Source organism: Bicyclus anynana, chromosome 18 (assembly GCF_947172395.1).
Source record: "Bicyclus anynana chromosome 18, ilBicAnyn1.1, whole genome shotgun sequence".
Lineage (NCBI taxonomy): Eukaryota > Metazoa > Arthropoda > Insecta > Lepidoptera > Nymphalidae > Bicyclus > Bicyclus anynana.
This window is the reverse complement of record NC_069100.1, coordinates 630,947-654,479: the sequence shown is the minus strand read 5'-3', so window position 1 is coordinate 654,479 and position 23,533 is coordinate 630,947. Positions and strand designations below refer to the sequence as shown.

The 23,533-nt window shown below is 35.6% G+C and overlaps 2 protein-coding genes across 3 annotated transcripts in view; both read left to right on the top strand.

Moving 5' to 3' along the window:
* The first annotated feature begins 578 nt into the window (after positions 1 to 578).
* LOC112046697 (probable ATP-dependent RNA helicase DHX35) overlaps positions 579 to 23,533 on the top strand; it is a 42,208-nt gene continuing 19,253 nt past the window's right edge. Inside the window, exons 1-2 of one of the 2 annotated variants that reach the window (XR_008251644.1) lie at positions 579 to 843; positions 1,732 to 1,997. Coding sequence is in view for 1 of the 2 variants with exons in the window: in XM_052886801.1 (XP_052742761.1) it covers positions 810 to 843; positions 1,732 to 1,997 (300 nt within the window). In the remaining variant the exon portion in view is untranslated. The remainder of the gene's footprint in view (positions 844 to 1,731; positions 1,998 to 23,533) is intronic. The other variant, XM_052886801.1, reaches the window with a different exon arrangement.
* LOC112046696 (ceramide phosphoethanolamine synthase) lies at positions 5,950 to 15,710 on the top strand. Its single transcript, XM_052886802.1, has one exon. It carries the CDS (start codon positions 6,664 to 6,666, stop codon positions 7,765 to 7,767), a length of 1,104 nt encoding a protein of 367 aa, XP_052742762.1. The 5' UTR covers positions 5,950 to 6,663; the 3' UTR covers positions 7,768 to 15,710.

Sequence of the window (23,533 nt, the reverse complement as noted above, 5' to 3'; positions counted from 1 at the left end):
GACTGGATTCGAACCCACAAGCTCGAGGTTATATCCACTGGGATAACACGGCTTATGCAACTGCATACCTACAGATAATATTTCTTGATAAATGGCAATATTTTCAATGGCCGATCCAGGAGTCCAGCTGCAATACGATGTAAAACGATGTAGTGACTAATTACTTGAATCAAAGTCAAAGTCAAAATTCATTTATTTCAAATAGGCTTAGTTTACAAGCTCTTTCGAAACGTCAGTACCTACACCGAGTTACATAATGACCCTGCAGGACTGAATACCAGGGTCTTAGAATCCGTAACCGAACATGGTAACCACTGGACAAACGCGGCAATTAGTTTCTAAGTGATTTTAAACCGCACAGCACATTTATCGTCGATGATCGAAAGTAAGTTCTCAAAGACTGCAGCCTATACATTAAATAAATTTAACTTTAATTTAAACCTTTTGTTAAATAAAAAAATCTTTTTTAAAAAATTCTTTCTAATTTTTTACTCTGTAGATAAGCTATAAAGTCATAATTTTCTTTCTGTAGTGTTTAAAAATATCTGTGGTATTATGACGTTCTGTCAAAACTCAAATCATAGTGATCTGTGACTCAAATGTCAATGATAAACGTCGAATTCGAAAATCAAAATAAACTTTGCAAGTATTTTTATATTTTCGATACATTTTAATGTTTTGGAATGGGAATGGGTGGAAGATTTAAAGTACAGAAATGTGATACTGAAATAAATAGTTTGATCTATAATAAATAGGTAAATAATACAACTGCACGTCTATTTGTGTCGTAGTTTTCGTGTGAAAAAAAAATGCTTTCAAGAAAACCTGTATATATCCGGCCGGGTAAGTAAACAATTCCATTATCTTCTCTTCTGCTCTTGCTATTCTCAGAGAAAAGTCTGGCAAGCTTGCAGATTTTTCTATTGGATTGATCAGACTGATATCTTAGCAATCCATGGATTCACAGTGCGGGCGCCGGGTCCATCGCGTGGCTGAGAAGAAAACTGAGCAGTGCTGGACTTGTGACCAATAGAAGTAGGGTTACGGTTTTGTTCCCCTTTTCCACTTGTGTTGTTCTCTAAAGATGATTGAAGTAAACGTAAACCCATGTTGAGGTTATTTTTTTAGACCTTAAGGAAGGAACAATTTGTGGAGTCCTTCTTGTAGTGTGCCACGCGAATCTGCCAGTTTTTTGCTGAAAATAACCACATAAGTTGTTAACAATACATCATCAGCTGATAAATAGTAACAACCATCTTGATTCCATTAATGAAATGTGTGAATTGGACACAACAACATAGTATCACCATTATCTAACTATGTTGATTAGCTCCTGATACAAAAGGGGATATGGCAGTTAGACCCATCATACTGCTCTGATGCAGGTTGGTGGGCTTAGGATGATAATATTGAACTTTTATACAATCACTATTAAATATTAATAATAATGACCAAAGTCAACAGATTAATATGCTGTCTGTGGTATAGGAGATAACACTATAAACTTCTCCCTGAAAATTACTTAAAAGAAATTAAACCTCACCATTTTACAGGTCAGTCCAGGATTAAACCCAGGACTTCATGATCTTAAATACTTAGGTTAACTACTAGACCATAATTGGTCTACTGTTATACTAGATCATCTACCACAGTTAAATCTACCAGTGGAATGAGTTACTAGCAGTACCAAGATACTCCACTATAAATAATTATGAAACATCTTGCTTTTAGGTGATGACACACTTTACCCAATAAAAAACAGAGATGGAGTCATAGAGACACTAGTAAATCCCAACATAGACACAGCATTGACCATAGACAAAGATGCACAGACAAACTTTGTGTACAACAGATACCACCATTTACCACTAGAAGCGCAAAGGCAGAAGCTACCAGTGTTTCAATATAGGAACCATATTTTATATCTTCTCGAGAAGTATCAAACGCTGATTTTAATTGGTGAAACAGGATGTGGGAAATCTACACAAGTGCCTCAGGTTAGTGCCTTGCTTTAACGTCCAATACTTGGGTTGCTGTTGAGCACAAGTCTCCTCTCACTATGAGAGGGGCTAGGCTAATTGTCCTCCACACTGGCCCATGCAGATTGGCAGACTACATACATACATAGTTTGACGGCCTCTGTGGTGCAGTGTTATACTCAGTCGATTTAAAAGATGGAGGTCCTGGGTTAAATTCCCTGATGGGCTGATTGCAGTGGCTAGTTACTACACTACCGGCAAAGAAAAGTTACCACCCTGCAAACCGAAAGGGGTGTGAATTTCATCCACCCGCTTCCACCTTAGATTGCATCATCACTTACCATCAGGTGAGATTGTAATCAAGGGCTGACTTGTGAAGAATAAAAAAAAAGAAAAAAACAGAGATTTAAGAAAACTTCAAGGTATGCAGGTTTCCTCATGGTATTTTTCCTTAATTGTTTGGGACATGTGATATTTAATAATTAGCTGAAAAGTTAGAGATTCATGGCCCGAAGTGGATTTAACCCTACACCCTCATAGTCTAAGACATGGGTCATATCCACTGGGCCATAGCGGCTCTTTTTTTTTCTTGAATAATATTGAAAATTACTAATGCGACGTTTTGAGAATGACTGACTTGAGAATGAATTCGTTTTTGAATTTCATATTTGTGACGGGTACAACACTGTCGTGTTCCGTACGCTCCATCCGTGTATTATTGAAAAATCTGTGGTCACAATCAAGAAGTTTCCATTAAGTACCTAATTAACAAATCACATTGTTTACAAAGGTAGTTGCTGTAAACAACTTATTAGTAATTGTTAAACAACCGAAAATGGGTTGCAATTTCCTATTATGGTGTATAATTAAACAATAAGTGCTAATGCAATAAACAATAAGTCAAATTATCCTTGGCATGGCTGATTGTAAAGAACAATAGACTTTCATATTTATCCATTCTTTATTTAATTGTTAATACAGCTTCTAAATATTCAGTTTTTGTGTATCTAAATGAGAGTAGGTAAAAATATTTTTGATAGGTAGATACAATAGGTAGGCAATTAAATTGGCTTTCATCTTCACATAATAATTTTATTTAATACTATCACATACCCCATAGTTTCACCTGCGTAATTCTCGTTCTTTTATTCTGAGAATAGGAGGATGAAATATAACCTATGTTATATGCTGAGAATGTAGCTTACCAGTGGTAAAATAATTTTTCGGTGGTCTAGTAGTTTCAGAGCCTATTCAATTCATACCAACAAAACAGAGGATGAAATCTGCTTTATAAATATGTTTTTATCTAAACCATTATAAGATTCAAATAAAAACATATTATAAGTAAGTATAATTGAAGTTTTTGTCTGATTACAAAAAAAACGTTTACTCAATGTCTATAAATAGAAATATTTTATAAATAGTAATTTCCATGATACTAAAACACAAGCAAGCATTTTATAATTATTGTCTGTCTGTCTTTTTGTATGTGCTAATTTTTGGAATGGCTGAGGTTATTGAACAACATCTAAGCCACTCTTATCCTGAAAAAATCCATAATTCCCATGGGAAATTTGAAAAACCTGGATAACTCGCGTACGAAATCGCGGGCGTCCGCTATTCATCATTATCAACCAATATTCGGCTCACTGCTGAGCTCGAGTCTCTTCTCAGAATGAGAGAGGTTAGGCTTATCTCCCAATGCGGATTGGCAGACTTCATACACGCAGAGAATTAAGATAATTCTCTGGTATGCAGGTTTCCTCACGATGTTTTCCTTCACCGTTTGAGACACGTGATATTTAATTTCTTAAAATGCACATGCCCCGGACCGGATTCGAACCCACACCCTCCGGAATCGGAGGCAGACTCATATCCACTGGCTATCACGAGTGTACCACGTCCGCTATTATTAGTGAAGAATTATAGTTATAGTTAATAGTCTTTTAAAAGAGCAACTGTAAAGACTCTTGCTGGCTCTTCTCAGCAAAACTTGCCTTCGGAACTGTTGGTAGAGTCTCTACCGATAGTCAAACTTACCTACGTCCTGCGGTTGACGTCCATCGGCTGATGCTGATGATGGTGATAGATAATTCAATAGGTATGCGGAAATGCAAAAAGATAAAATTCATCGATCACGTATCATAAAATGCAAAAAGATAATTTGAATGAAGAATGAATTTGATTGATCGCGAAATCAACATTCCCAAGTTGCACTACGTAACTGAAGTTTACTTTGGATATTATCCAAAAACTCATCTATTTCCGATGTAATTTAATCAATTCCAACTGCAAACAAAGCAAGAAACAAATCGGAATGGATAGAAGATGTAAATTGTTGAATACATTTATGACGCACGTAAACGAAAAACATGGGTTATTGAAAAACGTTTTCTAATAATGTTTTTTTTTGTTCGACGTTAAAGGCATGATTCAGCCGCTGAGTGTCGAAGTTAACCTCTATTTGTTTGAGAATTTGACATTAAGCGGATGAATGATCCCCTGTCCCCTGGGTGGCTTCGCCCGTGGCTAGTTACCACCCTACCGGCAAAGACGTACCGCCAAGCGATTTAGCGTTCCGGTGCGATGTCGTGTAGAAACCGAAAGGAGTGTGAATTTCATCCTACTCTTAACAAGTTAGCCCGCTTCCATCTAAAATAGCATCATCACTTACCATCAGATGAGATTGTAGTCGAGGGCTAACCTGTAAAAAATAAAAAAAACCCCTTACCTTAGACTTATTTTACTCTAAGCTGAGGACTCCCCTGAGGACTCATCATTGGAGAAGGAACTTTCGATTTCGTACAATTGGTACTAGTGCATACCCTAGTTAAAAACTCTGTGCACGCCACTACTGGTAACGCGCCAAAAGATAATTTTTAGCCGAATCGATTAATTAATATGATTACAAAAAAGTGTGAGACACAACAATATAAAAATGATTAGAACTTATTTGTCTGTCCAAGCTAACATTCGGAATTACTGTACTAACTGTTAGACGTTTTTATAAGTAATCTGTTTTGTTGCATTGAAATTGGGAATTCGGGACGAATACTATCTAAAAAAATCAAAATGCGGGCGTGCGCTAGAATTAAAACCAGCCGCTATTGAATACAATCGTCCCTAACTGTAATTTTCCCGCTTTTTTTTTTGTTATCGTTTGTCCCTTTCTAATTTCAAAGAATGTTTGTATCAAATGTTTGGGGTCGTTATAATGATTTTTCTAAAGCTCAACCTCATATGCTACTGCGTCTTTGTAGACTATTGTCACCGGCTTGAAAGACATTCTTCAAAGAGCCAGAAAAATTTAGCTGTTACTTTTTTCTAAAATAAAAAAAAATATTGTTAAAATACGCTAAGCTAACAAACATTCAGCCTTCCTACTAGCAATGGTTAATTTTCGGCCTTTACTCAGTCGGGCTTTTAAGATCTTAATCGTTACATTTTGTTAATCTCAGGTAATAAACTCTGTAATTGGCAATAAAATATCGTTTTACTTATTCAAACAATCGATTTTGTTAAGTGCTTTTATTATACACTCTTTTAGAGCATCATTTACACTTTGAAACCATCGTCACATTTTTTTTCATTGTGATCTCTTTAGATTTTAGATTATACCTAATGATAAATATAACTTGAATACATTAAAGCATCACCTAAACTCTAAACTACAAAAAATATGTTTAAATATCTAATTTAATATTTACACAGTGGAATAAGATGTATTCCAACCAGTACAATCGGAGAAATGGTTACAAGTAATTAACGCGAACGAAATCGAGAGGGAAATTAAATTGAACTTTAAAGCGCCACGGAATTTCACGCGGTAACAAAGTTACTTTCAAGTCACTCGTAAGTCGTAATTCATCAATGGGCCTTGTGCAGCAATGCATCAAAGTTGAACGGTTCGTACAAGGTTACTTGTACAGCTGTTTTGGAGGGAACGGTTACGTCGTTTCGTGTTCGAGTCTTCAGTCCTCACAGGCTCACATTCCGCCTGACGTTTGGGGAGACTGCGCACGCACTATGCGGGCGATCCGCAATCGCGACTCTACATTATGTAAACATTGTATACACATCTTGTTTTGCTGACGAAAAATCGTACAACATCAATCCGAGTGTTAACACGTCCTTTGTCCGCATAAAGCTTTGTTATTAATAATAATCGTGCGTCGAGTGTTTTGATACCGGTATCCGTTTCAGAGCGTTGCATCGATTTTACCCAGTTGCGAACAGTTTTATGTGTTCCACGGTGTACGAAACAAGTTTTTCGAGCGTTTGGAGCAACAAATAGTGCAGTGTTACGGTGATTTGATGTGATCGTGAAAGACATGGATTCGTTTCTCTGTCTCTGGCTGAACAGCAAGTTCCGTTGACTGTGATTTTTTTATCTCAATTAATGTTTACACGCGCGGAAATTGGGCGATATTTATAATTTAATATTGAAATGACGTCGGAATTCCCGTTAAAATTATCAAATGTATGAGACGCATGATCCCATGGAGTTATAAATAGAAAGCTGTGTGGAGAATCATTCCGATACGAGCACGATATTTAGGGGTTTGGAAGATGTTTTTGTTGCACGCATTGTTTGCCTCTACGTACTGATTTTCGAAGCCCCACACGCGATTTCAACACGACAGTCTGGGAATCACCGCATGCGTAAATCCTATATTTAATCAAGATGATGTGGCCTTCGTCGCAGGCGAGCAAGATTCTCACCTTTCTACTATTCGGTGTGGTGGTCTACTGCGTCTATATGGACACGTTCCTGTTCCTGCGGATACAGAATTATAAAATTGACACGTTCGAGCGCGAGGAGAACTCCACCCAGGAGTCCACCACACACAAATCGACGAAACAGCAGAACTACGAAGACGTAGTCTGGATACCGTGCACTATAAATCCTCTGTGCCATCCGACGGTAAAAGCTTTAATGGTCGATCATATTAATCATTACATTTATGGGCCGCTGTGCGCGATACTGGATATCGGATTAGGAATATCCGAGAGAATGTTATTTATAACTCCCAATATGATTTCTTTCTTTCATGTCCTGATAGCTTGTGTTGGCGCAAAACTGCTAACTTTTCAGAGCCTCGCCGCGCGCCGGGTGGCTGTAGTCCTATTTCAAATACGAATGTTTTTAGACGATTTGGACGGACACGTCGCGAGAGAAAGAAAGCACATCAAAGGCGAGAGATCGGACGTCGGGAGCTTAGGTTATTGGGTCGACGGAATATGCGACCTACTAGGCGTCATCGCTATGATGATAGGCATACTGTTCTACTTGAAAAACAACCCACCCAGAAGAGGTTACAAAGGCACTCCAGTGAGCACTCTACCTTATCACCAATTGAAGGAAATCAATTCTAGTGAGGACATTGAAAAGGAGCACACAGACGTAGGTATCTCGTATAAAACTAAAGTGACATTTCAAAGAATCGTCCAGGTTATTGGCTTGTTTTCCGGCCAAATGGTGCTATCTTCGTTAGCTTGGAATAGATATATAGATATGTATCAAGATATGCTAGAGAACTGTACTGAGTATGATGTAGGGAGAAGGGACGGTACCTTCAGGTCTGGGACGTTTTTTTTCGCCACCGGCATGTGGAGGGTCGTCAACCCTCATAGTTATTTGCACTTGTTGTCGTTAGCGGTGTTCTGTGATAAGACCTGGGGGTTCCTGAAGGCGGTTCATTATAGCGGTTACGTGTGTCTAGTTGTGACGGTGGCTGCTTCTGAGGTTTTAGTGGAGAGCATTCGCTCGTACGTCGTCAACGGCTGAACTGTTCACGTAGCTAGGGAGATGATGGCATTCCGTTAGGTGATTATATTACGATGGCTATGGAGTATTTTGTATTGTACTGATGTACGAACGAGATGGAAAGGTGTTTATTTATGTATGTTTGTATTTAAGTGTGTTCCATAGCGCCTACGCTAGTAAGCATACGTCGATTGACAGAATAAATGAGTTATTATATTTGTTATTGTTGTCTGGGTGACAATAATTTGATTATATATTAAATCTAAGTAGATTTAACTACGATTAAGTGTAATCCGATTGAACTTAATCATATTATAAAGAATACTTATACTGGCAAAGTCTCTGAAGACACACCGATATTTATGTCCATAATTATAATAATTTTAATTTTGCCTAAAAATAATTTCATGTATTAATTTATTCACCAACTGCCATCAACTTCCTAGCTGCATTATAGATTTTATTTTTTATATAATGTATTAAAGCTCTCGCCATTTTTGAATCTGAAAGACGATTATCGATTCAAATTTATTTACCGTTTGTGTTACGAATTATTTCCATGTTAAAAGTATGTATTCTGATATTGAAGTTATTGTGTACCTAACCTCTTTACGCTATGTATCCGTATCGAATCCAAGATAATTCAGATTTTGAAAATTCGAACCCGAAAATAAGGTGCTTCATCGAATTCATGCGTCTAAAGCGTTAAGGGTGCTAGAGTTTGACTAATGAAAGAAGAGACTTAAATCGCCGACCAAATTTTAAAAAATCATTTAAACAAATTAAAAAAACATGCGTTTTCCTAATTTTTTTAAATTATTTTTTTGTTTGTGAATACATTGCTACCTATACAGGGTGATTCGGTCTTTAGTGCGGATATTTTTTTTCGTGGTTCTGTATCATTAATAGAATATAAATCTACAAACAGTTCGATACATTTAATGTAATTTTTTTTTTAATTTATGTCTCTAAAATAACAAAATAATGTACATATTATTACTAAACAAGATATATTCAGCTTAAAAGTGATCTGGTGACGTCCTTTAGGTATCAAACGAAAATAAAATAAACACACAATAGGGTGACCCTAAAATTCTGTTCAAGAGTAAATAACTTTAGCTAACGATAATTTTGTTATTTTTGAGTTAAAAAAAAAAGAAAAAATACGTGATCATTAAATTTTGTTTATGTACAAAATATAAAAATACCCGCACTAAAAAAATTTTCTTCCTGTATACTATGAAGTAATAAACTCAGTTATTTCAATATTTGCACTATAATTTTGAGAATTCACTCCGATTTTTTAGAATGTTGGCGGACGATATCAGTCTCTACTTTTATTAGCCAAACTCTAAAACGGATGATATTTTCATTGTATATCTAGTTTACGAAGTTTACTAAACCATATATGAAGGTTTTTATAGCAAATATTCTTCGTCGATTCTATTCCACTCTCTAATGTTTCTTAGCCAGGACATCTATACAAAGCCACCACGTTTTAAACTCAATAAATGGCTACCGTATATAACAAAGCCACCACGTACCAAACTATAAATGGCTACCTATATTACAAAGCCACCACGTACCAAACAATAAGTGGCTACCGTATAAAACAAAGCCATCACGTACCAAACTCTATAAATGGCTACCGTATATTACAAAGCCACCAAGTACCAAACAATAAATGGCTACCGTATATAACAAAGCCACCACGTACCAAACTCTATAAATGGCTACCGTATATTACAAAGCCACCAAGTACCAAACAATAAATGGCTACCATATATTACAAAGCCACCACATACCAAACTATAAATGGCTACCGTATATTACATAGCCACTACGTACCAAACTGTATAAATGGCTACCGTATATTACAAAGCCACCACCTTCTATATTGTAAATAGCTACATTATAAAATAATAGATTAATTATGCTACGAAATATTTTTTGTATCACTTAGTTCCATTTTAAAATCTACTAACATCGAATATTCCGTGAATTTCATCCTCACGAAAAGATATCGAGATAACATAGTAACTACAAATAGGTATTCGAGATCGAATTTAACCTAGCTGAGCTTATTTACAAAATATATAGGTGCTTAAATTGACCCTACGCGGAGGAATGGAATAACTTACAGTTAGGTACAGCAATGTTTATAAAACTTTACTAGAGGGCTCACAATATTATTGGCAAGCTAAAACCATTACAATGAAAGTATTTACCCGTTGAAAAGCACCATATTGAACGGTGAATATTATTGTTACTATCAAATGTATACCTTATATTAGGTTAATATTCAAATTCCCTATCAATGACCGTTGTATGTGTAAAGTTTTCGGCTCTTATTAAATTGTTGATGATAAACAAACTTAAGTAATACTTTGTTAGTTAAATACTTCTAAGTTATACTACTAGAACGTCATTGAAAAATTGTGTACTATGTTAAAAATTAAAATCAATTCAAATTAATTTTAAAAACCTCAAATGCGTGGAAATTTTTTTCGATGTCGGTGTTTCGTACAACGTATGATTTTGATACCTTCTGAATTAAATCATTGCCTTCTGAGTAAGACTGATTAGAAGTTTTCTAGTCACTAACTAAGGTATAACTAGCAGACGCCCCGTTTCACACGCGTAGTTTGTTTCCGTGGAAATACGGGGTTATAATATAGCCTATGACACTGACAAAAAATTAGGCTTTCTATTGGTAAAACAATGTTCAAATTGGTTCAGTAGGTCCAGAGATTATCCCCTACAACCTCACAAAGTTTAGCTCTTATAGATTAGTCTTATATTTTATTTAACACATTTAATTGTTCAGAATAATATATTTTTATCGTTTAGTTTGTCATTGAATTGTCTGTTTCTGCTTCGGTCATTAGCATTTGATAATGGTCGTTTGAACTGTCACGTTGTCGTGAATTCAGAATATGAGGTCCAAGGTTCGAGTCCCTGATGAGACAATGAAATATTGAGGTTTATTTCATTCTTCCAAGAAAATTTTAGTAAAAATATCATCCCTGAGTTGGGAAGTTGCCTGTAGTTTGTGGCTGCACCTCTGTGCCTCGAAGATCTCCTTAAATCGGTGATACCGGTCATTATAATTAACATGATCATTAAAAATTCGCACATCACCCTTAACCCACCAACACGGATTGCAGCAGCGTGGTGGGTCTAAGATTTAAATCTCCCTCCCTTGAAAAAAACAGAACAGTAGAAACATGCTTTTGATAATGATTGTAAACAACTTATTTGGAATGGAATAGTTGATTTCCCACCTACTTCTGAATCGAAGCCTGTTTCAAACTGTCACATGGTTTTACTTCTAAAAGTAGGACGTTTTACCGGTCTAGTAGTATTTAAAAGGCTTAGGTTAGAAGTATGAATTTCCGTGGTTTGTTTTTCACAATGAAATGTTACTTAATGTTTATAAAATCTATTATAGCTAATATAAATGTTATGTATAGATCTGAATCTGTTTGTTGTAAACTTGACTATTATTATTTCATTTATCTATATTACTACCGTAGTTGTTACAAAAATAAATATTTATTATAATTTTCGGTGTTACTAAAGATTTGATAATGGTCATATTGAAAAGTTATTATTATACTTAAATTTAATAAAATAATATTTATTTTATTTCATTAAAATTTGTAATACAATAAAATAAAATTGTGTCTTGCCAGTGTTGCACTGTAGATAATATTTTTCCACTTACCATCACCATCCATCTGTTTGGTCTGTCAGAGATGAACATGACTACTAAAATCCCACAGTAATCTCTACCTGCAACAGGGGCCGCAACGAATTGATTAGATAATTTATAGCCGGGATAATATCCTTATCCGTTTTAATTTATAAAACAAATTAGTAGTCACTGTCACTAACAATTCATCTCATTCTATAATTTTACTCGATAAATAAAATACAGAATATTTTGTTATTCAATGTTCTAATCATGTAATAATCTAATGCCTTTAAAATAATGAAAAAATCTGTAAAATAATTTTACTGGATCGTTAAAATATAGAGCATTTTAGTTACTCAATGACCTAATCCAATGCTGTATACAGATCTGTCAAATAATTTTACTCGATCGATAAAATATAGAGAGGTTTGTTTATTTTTCAGCAATGGTTTAATTATTTAATTAATCCAATGCTGTAAAAAATCTGTAAAATAATTTTACTCGATCGATAAAATATACAGCATTAAATGGTCTCAATGATCTAATAACTTCAACGTTGTCAAAAACCTGTTAAATAAAATAAAATGTCAAGTTTGAATTTGATTCGTCCTTTTTTATAAGTCCAATTAAAAATAATTATAACCTGTACTCACCTGCCAATTTAATAAATAGATTTGGAAAAAAATACTTATCTGGTGTATAAATAAGGTTAATTTGCTTCTTGTTTTAATTTATAAACTTAAATGTTTTTTTTTTGTGTAATGATTTATTTAATAAAATTTAAATTTTATTTAATTGCGGATCGAAAGATACATAGATCGTAATATCTGGTAAACTTATATGTCAAGCGTGGTACTATTTACTTAGTTTTTTTTTTAATAATTAGTTGTTTATCAAGAGAGTGCGTTATGGGATAAGTGAATATTATTAAGAAGTAAAATAGTATTTAATGAACGTAACCGCTAGAACCTTGACTGATTTTCGCATAGCGTGGAGTACGATTGCTAAGAGAGATAAAAAACTATTTTGTTAGCGAGTACCTATTATTGTTTGCGTTTACTGTAAAAATAATGTTATATTGTATTATTTATCTTATGGGAACCTTATGGTTTTAAAGTTATTTCGTGTACACAATAATATATTCATTACGGGTACTATTCTACCTACTGTTCTATCTATTGTTAGAATTGAACCCATGGTTTCACCTTTCTTGGAAATGTTGGGCTTGTTACCTACCGATATAGGGCGTGTGACGTCATTGGCATTTTAATTGCTATGCGGGCTACATACCTGCAGTTTTAACTGTACAGTCGAACTGTTAAATTAAATAGTCCAGCCAAAAACTGAAAAACTGAAAAGTGCGCAGTTGAATTCAATACAAATCAAATCAAAATTCATTTATTTCAATTAGGCTCAGTTTACAAGCACTTTTAAAACGTCTAGTTATGTCATAATTTAATTAAATTTAATGGTTGTAATTATAGTCGAAAACTTAATATAAAATTACGAAGGTTCTAAAGTCGCCTTGAAAATCTAATCGAAATATTATTAGATGAAACTGTACACTTAAAATTGCAAGTCTGTAGCCCGTATGTGTGATAAACTTGAAGTTAACCGATTAAATGTAACTAATGTGTATTTGCCTTACTTTCGGAAGATTGTTTCTCTTTGGTTGGCAGCAGTAAAGTAGACGGCACAAACGAGTTTATTGTGTTTAAACAAAACGAACGTCAGCATAACAGAAACACATTCTCGAATATATAGAGTAACACGAAGGAGCCGTGTGATCATTATCAAAACCGGTTTATCAAAAATAGTTGTACAGCAACTATTCAGAGACAGATTATAATGTATAAATAAATATGATTCTGCTTTGTTGACCCTGTATCACTTACATGCTATAACGGTTTTTGAGCCACCACTAAAGCGAATCCGTCTACCGAACATTTTAAATAATGCTTAATGCAATTGTGAAATCTCTATTAAAATTATATTTGTGAGATATAGTAAATTGTATGCGCGGTGTATTTGATCCAGGTCTGGCTGGTGGGAGGTTTCGACCGTGGCTAGTTACCTCCCTAGCGGCAAAGACGTACCGCCAAGCGATTTACCGTTCCGGTGATGCCATGTAGAAACCGAAAGGGGTGTGGATTTTCATCGTCCTCCTTCCCGCCGTTAGCCCGCTTTCATCTTAGACTGCATCATAACTTACCATCAGGTGAGATTGTAGTCAAGGGCTAACTTGTAAAGAATAAAAAAAAAATAAAAAATTTAGCTTTCCGGTGATGCCATGTAGAAACCTAACAAGTTGGCCCGCTTTCATCTTAGATTGCATCATCACTTACCATCACGTGACAGTGTGGTCAAGGGCTAACTTGTAAAGAATAAAAAAATCATTATGCCATTGCTAAGACAATCCTTCCTGCTCTCAAAGAAAGAAGAAATTTAAAGCATAGATCTTTCTTCTTCCTTCTAGAATAGGCCAATTGTATGGATCTAAGTTTTATTCCTGTATGAGCTTTGTATAATTCCAGATCACATTTTACCATATGGTAAAAATAATAGGTAGTGTACCAACCCTACCTGGTATTAATTTACATCTCAGATAAGAAAATAATGTAATGTCATGGGTCTCCAATTCAATCTAATGTAAAATAATTGTTATTTGAATGTAAACTTTATTTACATATTGATAAAGTTCAAAATATGGAAATTGGCATCCCATATAATAAAATGCTTTGCTAATGTGATTAAAAAAATAACAAGATGTAGCACACAAAGTCTCGTGGAAACGCAAATAAAAGAAAGATTTAGTTATGTGTGTTATAGTCAATCTGTTCTAGGAAGTCTGTCTAGGTGAGTGAGTGAGGTGAGTAGACACAAGATGACATAATAAACGCGTTTGTGTGTATAAACTGAAGGTTCCTTTCGTTAACCCTCCAAGTGCCTTGACACTGGACTTGTTTAGTCTGTGCAATGTGCATGTCTCGCTTGCTCGACGCGGCACTCAGGCGGGTTGGTTAACAGAAATTATTAGTGGCCCGCCCGCAGTTGACAGACTAAAGCTCAAAACTTACTATTACGCCACAGACATGCATCCCCGCCGTCCAACCGGCCATGTCGCGCTTAGGCCTAGCTCAGACAGACTACTTTAGTATTTTAGTGTTTTAAGATTTACGAAGCGAACAATTTTTGGATTTACCGCATAAAAATCGTTCGTACTCGACTAAAATACTAAAGTCTGTACGGCCTTTTACGGCTGTTCGACCGGTCCTTTATGTAAATGATCTAAGAGCTGGTGGATATTTTTCGTGTATGTATTTGAGTTAATAACTTGTCCATTACTATGCTACTCCACAGAACTGGAAACCTGGATGGGGAGTAGTAGATTTTTTTTTAATTGTCCTGCAGTCATTCCGATTTCCTTCAGTCGTAGTTCAGTATGACCACCAACACGTCAAATGTCTACTGTCAAACGCTTGACAATGTTACAGACAAGCGTTTGACTGTAGGCAGTACCACACATCCAAAGTTAAACAGACTTCTAAAAGTAGACAAACTATACAGTATTTTGTCGATTTATTGTTATTAATGTAAGTATGTACTACCTCTGAAAGGCATATATAATAGTCGTAAGTAGATATTTTAATGAAAATAAATGAAGTTTATTTAAAAATATAAAATGTTAAAAAGTTAAATTGTTTATGTTAATTATTATACCTTACATTGAATTTCCATTAATTCTTTATAATATTTAATAGGTAATGTTAATTTACAGTAATTTACATGTTTTTGTTTTAAATTACAAAAAATGTTGTAGACTAAAAACTTATATTGTACTCGTAAGGAGCTAATTTCTCTAATCTCTTCGTATTTGAAATGTATTTTACTTATTTTTTGTTGTTGTTCATGTAAATATTTTTACTTATAACTGCATTTACAGTAATTTACTAATTTACAATTGTAAAAATCAATTACTGTGATTTAAAAAAAATAATTAAAAAAGTAAGAGTAGATGTTATTTATATTTACTGAGCTTAATTCTTTAAAATTTGATGATTTGAAATGTCTTCTACCAATTTTGTATGTATTTCTTTTTATTTGGTTTTCTTCAGCTTTACTGAAATAAAGTATTTTTTTACCTTATGAAAAAAAATATTAAGGTTACGTAATGCCATATTTTTATAGATATTCACATTTGACGGTCTGTGATGCGATTATTTGTTTAGTGCTATATGAGACACATAAATTACGATTTTTGAAAATGCACCTGTTGTTTTTATTTTATCTCATAGTTGTTTGAGACGAATATGACGACGGGAGTTGGGGAGGGGTGGCGATCGGTTGGCGGGAAAGACTTGCGATATGGGGCGCTCGTCGTTCGGTCCGTTTCAGTATGCTCGGTATGGTATATGGTGTTCAAACCGCTACATTTCTTGTTGTGTAATTGTTTATGGATTACTTGGGAGAGTGACTTGAGTGGAAAAGAGGAGTGTTAGTTAACTGTCAAAGGCGCTTTTAACCCTACACACAACGTTCCCAGGTGCGTGTCTCCACTTAAGATCATTCTCTGCCGTTTTAGGGTCTTATTTTGGTTACAACCTTTGTTCAACATTGGTTTTCTTATTTTTGTAATCCACTTCTGAGTCTGCTAATATCAGAAGTGGGATAAAGAACACACTACCCACATAAAGCAATAAAGAATGCATTACCCACATAAGTAAAGTAAACAGTAACCAAAATGGTCGTTTTTTAGTTAGTTAAAGTCAGAATTTGCCGAGCTGTATTAAATAATTTTTTACGTATTTAAAAAAAAAAACTTTAACCCTTTTTAGCACTATAGGGGTAGAAATTGAATGGCATTATTTTAGTGCTTTTCCATACATCATTTCTGCCCCTCTTTCACATGATTTAATTTTCTCGAAAAAAGAATCCTATATCGTTATACGGTAAAAAGTACGTTATATTCACTCAGTAGTTTCAGCGTGATGCGTCAACAAAAATAAACTAACTTTTAACTAAAATTTGCAAAATATCTTCAATGTACAGAATTTGACCTGTTAAAGTTTTATTATAAGTACGAGTAAAGATAGATAAAACACAAACCTCTGAGCCGAGATGTTAGCATTGAAGATCGACCTTGCCTCATAAAAAGAGTTACGCTTGACTTGTTTGGCTCGATGACATTCTTTTTTTCCATGTCCCGACATATGGGCTAATGTTCAGTATAATTTAACGGTGTGCCTAGTAGGAGTTTTTAATATTTTCAAACTGTTACTATCGCGTTGACGTAAACGCCATTTTATATGGAATTGAAACAGTTGTGCAGTAGTGCCACTAGATGGCGCTGTTTCAATTCCTTAGAAATTCGCGTTTAGGTTATCGCGATAGTAACAGTATCAAACTTCCACTAGGCCCTCTGGCAGCTCTAATAAATACAAATTTTCCCTCTTACCCCTCCCTTCCCCTTTAAAGTAAGCATAGAGTCTGACATATAAAAAAAATCAAAATAAACGACTGATTGTTCCAGAGATTGGCGTGTAAAAACAATCATAAAAGAAAACAAAACTCTCTTATAATCTATGTTTGGCTCTAAAGCTACTGAATCAATTTTAAAAATTCTTTCACTGATGGGAAGCTACACTATTCCCGAGTGCTATAGGCTATATTTTATTCTCGTATTCCTATGTGAACGGGAACCACGCAGGTGAAACCGTGCGGCGTCTGCTTGTATAGAAATATAGATACTATTATTAACTATAGTCTATACTAATATTTTAAGGGTAAGGGGTAGTTTCTGAGGTTGTATTATGAGGAAACCAAACCGATTTAGAAAATTCTAGAAAGCCACATCATTTTTGTGTGTCATATATTCTATACCCGTATTCCCACGGGAACGGGACCTACGCGGGGCATTTGCTAGTTTACTTTATTCACGCCTGATGGTATGTGATGATGGTCTATGGAACTCGCTTGCCATTAAGACGCCCATTTATATTTGCATACCTCGCGGAAACTTCATCGATCAAAAAGTGTTTGTGCCATAGATTTACGAGTCGGTACAATAATCTGATAATTCTATGGTGTGTTCTGAGTATTTGTTATTCAATGACTGATTCAAAATTGCATATAATTTGAGTAATGTTTATCTTTAGTATTTTTATAGATAAGTACTCGTATAAAGCACTTAAATGCAGCTCGCTTAAATGCTTTTTACGATGCGGCGACTTTGTCGGCGTTTTGTTGTAAAATAAAAATAAATTGAGTTATCTTTATTACTTAAATAAAACACTAAGATTTCTGAATGAAGAGATATTTAAGTACTGATATAATAATTATAGTTTAAGTAAGCATCAATATCAGCTCTTGTAATGACCCACTCCAGGGCCTCCATCGTTATAGTAGAGGGTTGGAGTTTAAGCCCACTATGTACCTACTTCAATGAAGGTCGGGCATAGACTGGTGATAATGTAGCTCTGACGATCACTTTCAGTTTGTAGTAATAGTGACAGGGCAGTAGCGTGCACTTCATAGATGCAAAAAGGCACTGCCTACCCTATGGACTCAATACAAACCTACTTTGGACCACAGCATACATTGTTGGACCACATAATACATACAAGGTTTCAATTTTTACCTAAAGTGCATACCCTAGTTAAAAACCTTATACACGCCACTGTGTCAGGGCCTGAAGGCTTAACGTGCTTTCCAGGGCACGGCGTCTACCAAATTCCTGATGCCGGGGTACTATTGAAAATTTCATGGAAAAAAACAAAATCATAATTTCTAGCCTTACCCAAGACTCGAACTCAGGACCTCATTTATTTATCACTTCTAAATTAAATGCGGAATAAAAAATTGTAGGCTTAGGATAGACTTGCTGTAGGTTCTCGGTCCATCAAGAATTAACTTAGTTCGTTCATAAGATGAAGATGATTCAACGTTAAGTTTATCGTTACAAAGTAAAGATTACTTTAAATATAAGAGTACCTTAGTAGGTACTTCATGTGTCGCTTTAGGTACTAAAATACATGAATTAGTCATATCGCACACACTTGACACGTGTGAATTTAAAGTGCACGTTTAAACAGTGGTAAAGTCACTGATAGATTTTGCATTACACAAAGCCTTATAAACCAAGCGCTGTGAGGTATTGAGTGTGCATAATTTACAGTTGAACGCAGAAAAGCATGCAGATTACGATGCTGCTACTTGATGGTGATACCTACTTGGTGGTGAATGGATTACTCAACAACATGCAATAAAACCATTTTTTCAACTGCCGCGCTTGAGTAAATCCAAAATTCCCGGCTCCTCGCAGTTTAGTTACCTGTACCTATTAGACAAGTAACTAGACCCCGTTTTTAAATCTAGGACATTATTATTATTTAGTAGTAGAAGAATACGCTAACCACTGAGCCAATGAGGCAATAGTAGGTACCTTTATCATCTAGGTACGTTGAGTTGTTAAAAAACAAAACTTCCTGTGTTGAGGTTTTGTGATTATGTTTTTTGGCTAAATTTAATTTTGTCGTAAAAACCCAATTGTTTCTAGTTCATAGCGAACGACGATTGTAAACCATAAAAACCTAACCGATTGTAATTTTAACTTGCGTTTCCTAACGACTGGATAGGCAATATTTCTTGAATTTCTGATTTACCGTTTTCGTGGCGGAACCCTGGATGGATAGCTAGCTACCTTTTCGAGGGAGGTGTTTTTTTACTCTATGACAACTTAGCCCTTGACTACGATCTGCAGGGTTATTAAGTAACTCGGTGTACCATTGAAATATTAAGTCTCACATCGTAATTGTGATCATCTAACAGTTATTTCAACGAAATGATCTTAACTACGTTATTTTACATCAAATGGCAGATTTTTTGGTCTTATGATCATCTAACATGCATATTTTAACGACATTACGTGTATAACGGTTTTTCGTTGAAATAATCATACTATTACCACTTTATATTACTGCCACATTACGTAAAATGAAGATATGTCATTTCGTTGAAAATACGGTGGTAATTTATTGCATAAACGAAAATATGATGATAAACGTTGTAGTGACTCGATATTTGAATGGTTCACCGAGATACATAATAAGCCTGTTGACTGTGACGACGCAATCTAAGATGGAAGCAGTCTGAAAAGCTTCTTGGAAGAGATACACTTCTGACGGTTTCTATGCGGTATCGTACCAGAACACTCAATGTCTTGGCTAAGGCCGATGTCTACCACCAGACCAGACCTGAGCCATGTTAGAAAATCATCATCATTATCAGCCGATGGATTTCCCCTGATGAAAATAGGACTCTTGCAAGACTCCCAAACACGGATTTAAGACGTCTGTTTTTAGCAGCTACTTGCAACCCGTTTACTATCTTCGTTCCACCTAGTGAGGGACGACCATCATTGCGTTTTTCGGTGCGGGGTCGTCCATCCAACACCTTGGGACCCTTTAGGATATTAAATTGAATTTTTCAGTTTGGGATTTTAAACGAATATAAAATCCTAAACTGACACAAGCTCATTACAAGGGAATCGAACCCAGAACTACTAACTGCGCCGCAGAACCAAAAACAATGTCGGTAAAAGTCCCACATTACCCTACTCATCGCCTGATGTCTGACATTGTAGATAGAAGAGCATAGGTCACTGTGGTCATGCTCTAATCAAATTATCCGAATATTTCTATGCCGTGATCACTACTGAGATCATACTGCATATTATACATATATATTGTTATTTTCATTTATCTACATTTTATACATATATTTTAGTTGTTGGTGTTGCTCCCTTCGAGTGGGAAAGTTGGTGGTGTTATACCCCCGTGCGACGAAGAGCATGTAAAGTCGCCCGCCCTGCTGGCATACTCGCTAATTTAGTATTTATTAACAATCTATTAAAAATCTACTGTATGATATCCACGAAGGGTAGTCAGGAGGCACCGGATGACATTTGTTACATACAATCTCAATTTCGTCATGTCAACTAACATAAGCCAAAGTTAGTGAATTATCCTGCAGGTCATTATTATCAACATCTATATAAATGTTGTTAAAGAAATATTATCACCCTAAGCTCGCCTATATAATTTCTGCCGACCAAAGCCAACAGTTGTTTTTACTATCGGTATATGGTAACTGTGACAACATAGTAGGCTAACCTACAACCGACCCCATTCTACAGTTAAAAACTGTTTTGGGTAGAGTTTTAGCCGCACTAGAAAGCGTAGTGTAGGTCGACCCTTACAAGGTGGACTGACGACATCAAGCGAGCGCAGGTATTCGCTGGATGCAGGCGGCTCAGGATAGTGATGTTTAGAAATCCAAAAGACCTGTCCTGCAGTGGACGTCCATCGGCTGATATGATGATGATGATAATGGGTAGAATGATAATCCTTTCTTGCATAGTTAAGGTGCAAGTAGATTTGTTTGGTCTAACAAGCTTGTATAAAAAACAATCGGGTCAATGGACACTGGCTTATCCATAGAATCAATATTGCACAAGATCTCCAAGTAGAAATTCCCTTCGCCAATATCTTACAGAAACCTCAGTTGAATGGAAACTTCCCCTACAAACGAACATTTCGAATTCATGTGCTATCAGACGGACAGCCGGTGCCTAATTTTCTTCTGGTAGCTCTTGAGCTACCAGCAGTAGTCTTAAAAAATTGTTTTTTAAATTTTATCGCACTCTTTTTGTTATATTGTTTTATTAATCCCACGTTAATTTAGATTAATGTATGCTGTGGTTCATTGTCTTAAAAGAAGACATTATTATTATTAGTATGAATCCTACTAATATTAAAATGCGAAAGTTTGTATGGATGTTTGTTACTTTTAACGCCGCGACAACTGACCCGATTTGGCTGAAGTTTTGAATGGTAGTAGATTTTACTCTGGATTAATACATAGGCTGTTTTTCATCCCGGAAAACCATGGTTCCCAAGGGATTTGTGAGAAACAAATTGCTTCGTTTATTGTTTGTTCTAAATGAAGTATGGCTTTAAGTGTGTATGGATGACTGTTTGGACGTTTGTGACTCTTTAACGTCACGACTACTGACCCGAGTTGGCTGAAGTTTGGAATGGAAATAGATTTTACTCAGGATTAACACATACAATACATACTGTATCGTTCGTTGGTATTGGTTGGTATTTATACCAACGATATTGGTATTTATATCGTTGTTATCACTTCGTTTATTGTTTGCTCTAAATCAAGTATAGTTTTAAAAAAAGTATGGACGAACACATGCACATTAGTGTCTAGTTCACATTATTGGACACTTCTATTTGACTGTAGTACACACCTATTGGTCATAAGAAAGTGCACTTTTAATTTTTATCAATATTGATAATGCATTGAAATGTAATATGTAAACAAGGCAATAAAAGTACCTATTAAATATATAGTAACAATATTATCGATCTATAAGTACCATGTCCCGTTCGTTATCATTAACATCTGATAGCGGCCGTTATCAACATTATCACCCCAAGACCGCCAACCCGCATTGAAGCAGCGTGGTGGGTATAACTCCATATCCCTTCAAGCTAGCAGAGCTCCCCACCATAATTCCCCACCAACTTCCTGGATTGAAGAGTTTTACAAAAAGGGGTTAGGCCAATAGTAAACCACACTGGCCCAATGCGGATTGGCAGACTTCACATTCGCAGAGAATTAAGAATATTCTCTGGTGTGCAGGTTTCCTCACGATGTTTTCCCTTCACTGTTTGTGACACGTGATATTTAATTTGTTAGAATGCATATAACTGAAAAGTTGGAAGTAGAGATCATATCCACTGGGCTATCACGGCTCAAAGTGCCAGCCTACTGATGACATATCTCATCAGTGAGTTGGCACTTGACTGCGAGACCACCTAATGTTTTTCGACTTTAGATGGTTATCTAATTATTGCCTCACCTATTGACCTTAAAAATGCACTGAAGTGTATTAAATTGATCTCCAGACATTAAGAGTAATGTCTATTGAGAGGTCGAAGGCTCCAATTAATGGGGGATCCGGTGGTACACTCGGTAATTTAAATATTAGGTACGTACCATCTTAACGTAATCATAACCTCATATTATAGTAGGGGAGCCCGGAATGCTAAATTTGCAATTACTTGAGCGTCATGGGGACCGATTGTATTTGGTAGAATAAATTATAGGAAGAAGAAATGGTTATTTACTTTTTCGATTTTAGCGGTGGAAATAAAACTACAGACTATAAAGTAATTTTTATTACTTTGGCTTACTGAAATAGTCAGAAAATCTTTGCGATTAATTAGGAGATTATTTTCCTTCAAAATAAGTAAAAAATGAATCGCGCTCCTATCTCGAGGACTAAAATATAAAGGTTTTATTTTGTAGCTTTGAAACCCTCCCATTCCATTACGTTACGCTTAAATCGTCAGATTTTGGAAATGTGCAGTTTTTAGCTATCAACTCGCCTTACCTAGCTACCTACAACACCTTATCTTAATCTGACGTGCTGGTTGAGTATTTCTGAAGTTAGTTTTTTTTGGTTGCCTAATATTAAGGGCTGATACTTGGTGGAGGTACTCAACAACGTGCAAGGTATAGCCCCTTATGTTTATCTGCCGCGCTCGAGTAACTGCAAAAATCTCCTTTTCGGCTCCCCTACTATTATAAGCATCCCGCTACAGGGCTAGAGGCGGTAACATGCGACCTACGAGATATTGTCATGAACAGAAATAGACAAATTTCAACCAATGGCGGTGCAACCGGAAATACCGCCATCTCTTTCAATACGGTACGGAATAGATGGGACTAAAACAATTCCGCCGCCATTGGACGATTTTGGAGATTTTGTCTATTTCTTTTCACTTGGTCGCATGTTAGCGCCACAGGATTCCTTAATGGAGTGGAAGCAACAACTGGAGTTGATTGTACATGGAGCGTATAACTTAAACTAACCCACTATGCTGTTTTAATGCGGGTTAGTGGGTTTAGGGTGAAAATTTATGGCTTCTATCAGATTCTATATTGATGTTATCTAATGATAATGATCGGTGTCTTAGTGCTCCACCAACTTGTATATTACCTGAGAATTTCTTA